Here is a 2,970-nt window from a genome sequence, read left to right as displayed (position 1 = left end):
TTGGCGTACCTATGGCCAACATGGGCGCATGCATGCCCACGAGCTTCACGGTAAGCAAGGATGGCCCCGCTATGGCTTACGTTCAGTCGGCATCGCGCGAGTATGCTGAGGGCGCCGGACTTGGAGGATGTGCGGCCGCTTCAAGGCGTGCAACGACTCCGCGCGACCGTTATCTGGTGTGGGCTAACACAAACCATGCAGGTTTGATGTCGTGATGGTGAGTTTTGTTTGTACCCTGGTCCTAGAATCTGTCGCGAATGGCAGTGATGGTCGTGTAGGTTGGTTTCGCGAGCAACATGAAGCAGAGCACGATGCACATCCCGGGAACGCGGAAAATCGAGGTCCCTGGGAGGCCGACATGTTGGTCGACAATCTACCACCGTGTTACATCTCCGAGGCATGCGCCGGGTATCGAACTTGCGCGAATGACGCTGCGGGCGCACGATGCAGATCCGCTGACACCAGCTAGACAGCCGGTAGCCTGTCGCTCATTTGTGTGAGAGCGCAAGCTGGGTCCGACGTGTCTTGCCAGACGTTTTGACGGTCGAGCAGATCGTGTCGTCAGGCTCATGACCCGGGGGATATGATGATGGTCAGGCACGCTCTTGACGAGATCGCGCGATGTTTCGTGGGTAGGCGTTGCTGAGAGCTCGAGGTGAGCGCCCGGTACCGGCAAGGATGTCGCGACGAGCCATGTAAGACCGCTCAGCCAGTTGTGGCAGCTGCTGCAGCAGGAGCAGTGTGCGCTGCTCTCATGCGGACCGGCTATAAGTGACGCCTCGTGATTCGTCGTACACGGTGAGTCCATCGCGCTGATGGTATTGACACGTTCGTGACTTCGGACGAAGCTCAGATGGTGTCATGAACCGTGGAGGACGAGCGGGCCTCCTTGGTCCAGATGTGGGCTCCGGAAGAACCAGTGATGGTCGGGTAACGTGTCGGCTGTATGAGCTACACACTCGCGAACCTGCAGCATTATCATACGGGAGCATCGGTATGGCTCCGTGAATCTTCATGTGCATCGGGTCTGTCCTGCTAATCATGTTGTTCGGTTCATGGCTAGGAGACGACCTGAGGTTGGCGACACACATGCGAAGCAGGCCACTGGTACACCGGCAAGCCACCTCGGTATGGATGTGGGGGTGTAAATGGCATCGTCGAATGCTTGATAGAATGAGTCCGCTCGCAAAGACGATGTTTGCTGCTCACGTCCGAGGGTCGACGGGGAGAAGTTCAGCCAGCTGTAGAGCTCGCGAAGTATGAAATCGGTGCATACCTTATCATGGGAGTCTCCTTGCTTCTAATAGTTTGTTCATGTCTTCGTTCGTGAAGATGATGTTAGATCTGGTGCGAGCCGGCGTAAGTGCTCGCGAAAATCTTGTCATGGATATGACTCACCTTGAATATATCAGATGCCATCATCAGACCTTGATCGCTGTTCACATTGAAGAACTTGCCCATTCGCGTCCACGGAGCTGTATAGACATGTAAGCAATCTAATATCCCAACGCGCCTACCCGCACTGATGAAGAAGGTACTTGCTTGAATGTGCTCATAGCACCCATATTGATCCTGTAGGGAAACGCACAGATCGGGCGAATTTCTGATGAGTGACAATGCATGTTGGAATGCACGGGAGATGCGTACCGTTGAGCAGGTGGCATATAGCTGAACGCACACATGTGACTATGTTGGGGCAGGTGGCGGCAATCGACGTGCTTTGGACGTGATAGTTGACTTGCATGTGCGATCACTGAGAGCTTCTAAAATGTTCCTGTGTGTCTGCTTCATTTTACCTCGCTCTAGATGAACTATGCAGACACTTATCTTGCACTGCTCTAGGTGCGCTTCGCTATGGTCAGGTGTCATTTGCTAGGAAGATGTGTTCGAGTGCTGCTGGTGTATTCAGGTGGGTGCACGTCATTTCACAGCAGCGAGGTACAGAGGGGTAGTCTCACCGTCCTAGGGTTAGAGACATTGTAAAGAGCAGGGGCGTTTCAGGGAATGGTGGCACAATGAGGGGAAGGGGATTGCACGGAGCTTCAAGTTCCTCGATAAAGGCTTTTGTGAATTTCTAGGCAGAGACCACCCCCGTCCAACTCGAAAATTAAAACTCAGAATATTAATGTTCTGCAGAACTCATGGTATCTGGTGTCACATATCCTGCGTCCGAGGAGTGACACGCGGCACAGAGTTCATCTCTTCGTGCCAACCGAGTGTTATCCGAACCCTTCGATTCATCTCACGCCTTGCTGCTTTCCACACAACCGCCACGCCGGCCTAGCTGGCCGAGTTCACTGGCCATGTCCAGCCCACTGTCTGCGGTGTCAGGAGACCACGATGCATCATCTAGATGTGCTCGCGAAGTCAATCTCGGGACCAGTTTAATTACTGATGACCAAGACTTCATATCGGAAATTTACGTAAATTCTCACATGTCCTGGTGTCCATGTTCTTGCATTTAGAAATGGGGCAATTGCACTGCAGGATAAGTACCGAGGTCGGTGCATTTGTTCACTGATGCTTTCCGACAGGCGGTCTCTGCACAGTAAAATGTATAAAATGAGGCTCGTATTCATAGGTTAAAAAAAACGTGCATCGAGATACAGGCATCCAAAATCTCTCGAACATGAAGGAGAAATATCTTCGGCATACCTCCGAGTCTGCCAAATGTCGAAGTGAGAAGATGCGTAAAATTGAGGTTCTCCGTGAGTCTGGCCCTATGCGCGTTCTTCTCAATGACACGTCGAACACCGAGCAATCAACGCAGCGCACCGCGATAGGCCTTTTCTGGACCTCGAAGAACCACCGCAGCACCCAGAACTGTTCATTCTTGACTCGCGAGGTTCGCGTGTGAGCAAACATCATATGGCTGTGAGTGCCAACCCCTTCGTACCCATTGCGCTCCGCTAGTGTCACAACCCTGGCTCACCTACGAAAGTGGATGCAGGTCACTATCGGGCACATAAC

General features: G+C 52.8%; 1 protein-coding gene across 1 annotated transcript; it reads right to left on the bottom strand.

The window, feature by feature from the left end:
• Nucleotides 1–2,538: 2,538 nt before the first annotated feature.
• LAESUDRAFT_415420 (uncharacterized protein) lies at nt 2,539–2,970 on the bottom strand. Its single transcript, XM_040902368.1, has 2 exons — nt 2,776–2,970; nt 2,539–2,720 (listed from the first exon to the last, which is right to left on the bottom strand). Exons 1-2 carry the CDS (start codon nt 2,866–2,868, stop codon nt 2,583–2,585), a joined length of 231 nt encoding a protein of 76 aa, XP_040760135.1. The 5' UTR covers nt 2,869–2,970; the 3' UTR covers nt 2,539–2,582.

The sequence above is a fragment of the Laetiporus sulphureus genome (assembly GCF_001632365.1).
Source record: "Laetiporus sulphureus 93-53 unplaced genomic scaffold LAESUscaffold_49, whole genome shotgun sequence".
NCBI classification, from domain to species: domain Eukaryota; kingdom Fungi; phylum Basidiomycota; class Agaricomycetes; order Polyporales; family Laetiporaceae; genus Laetiporus; species Laetiporus sulphureus.
The sequence above is the reverse complement of the archived record's forward strand: the minus strand, read 5'-3'. Positions and strand labels throughout refer to the sequence as shown.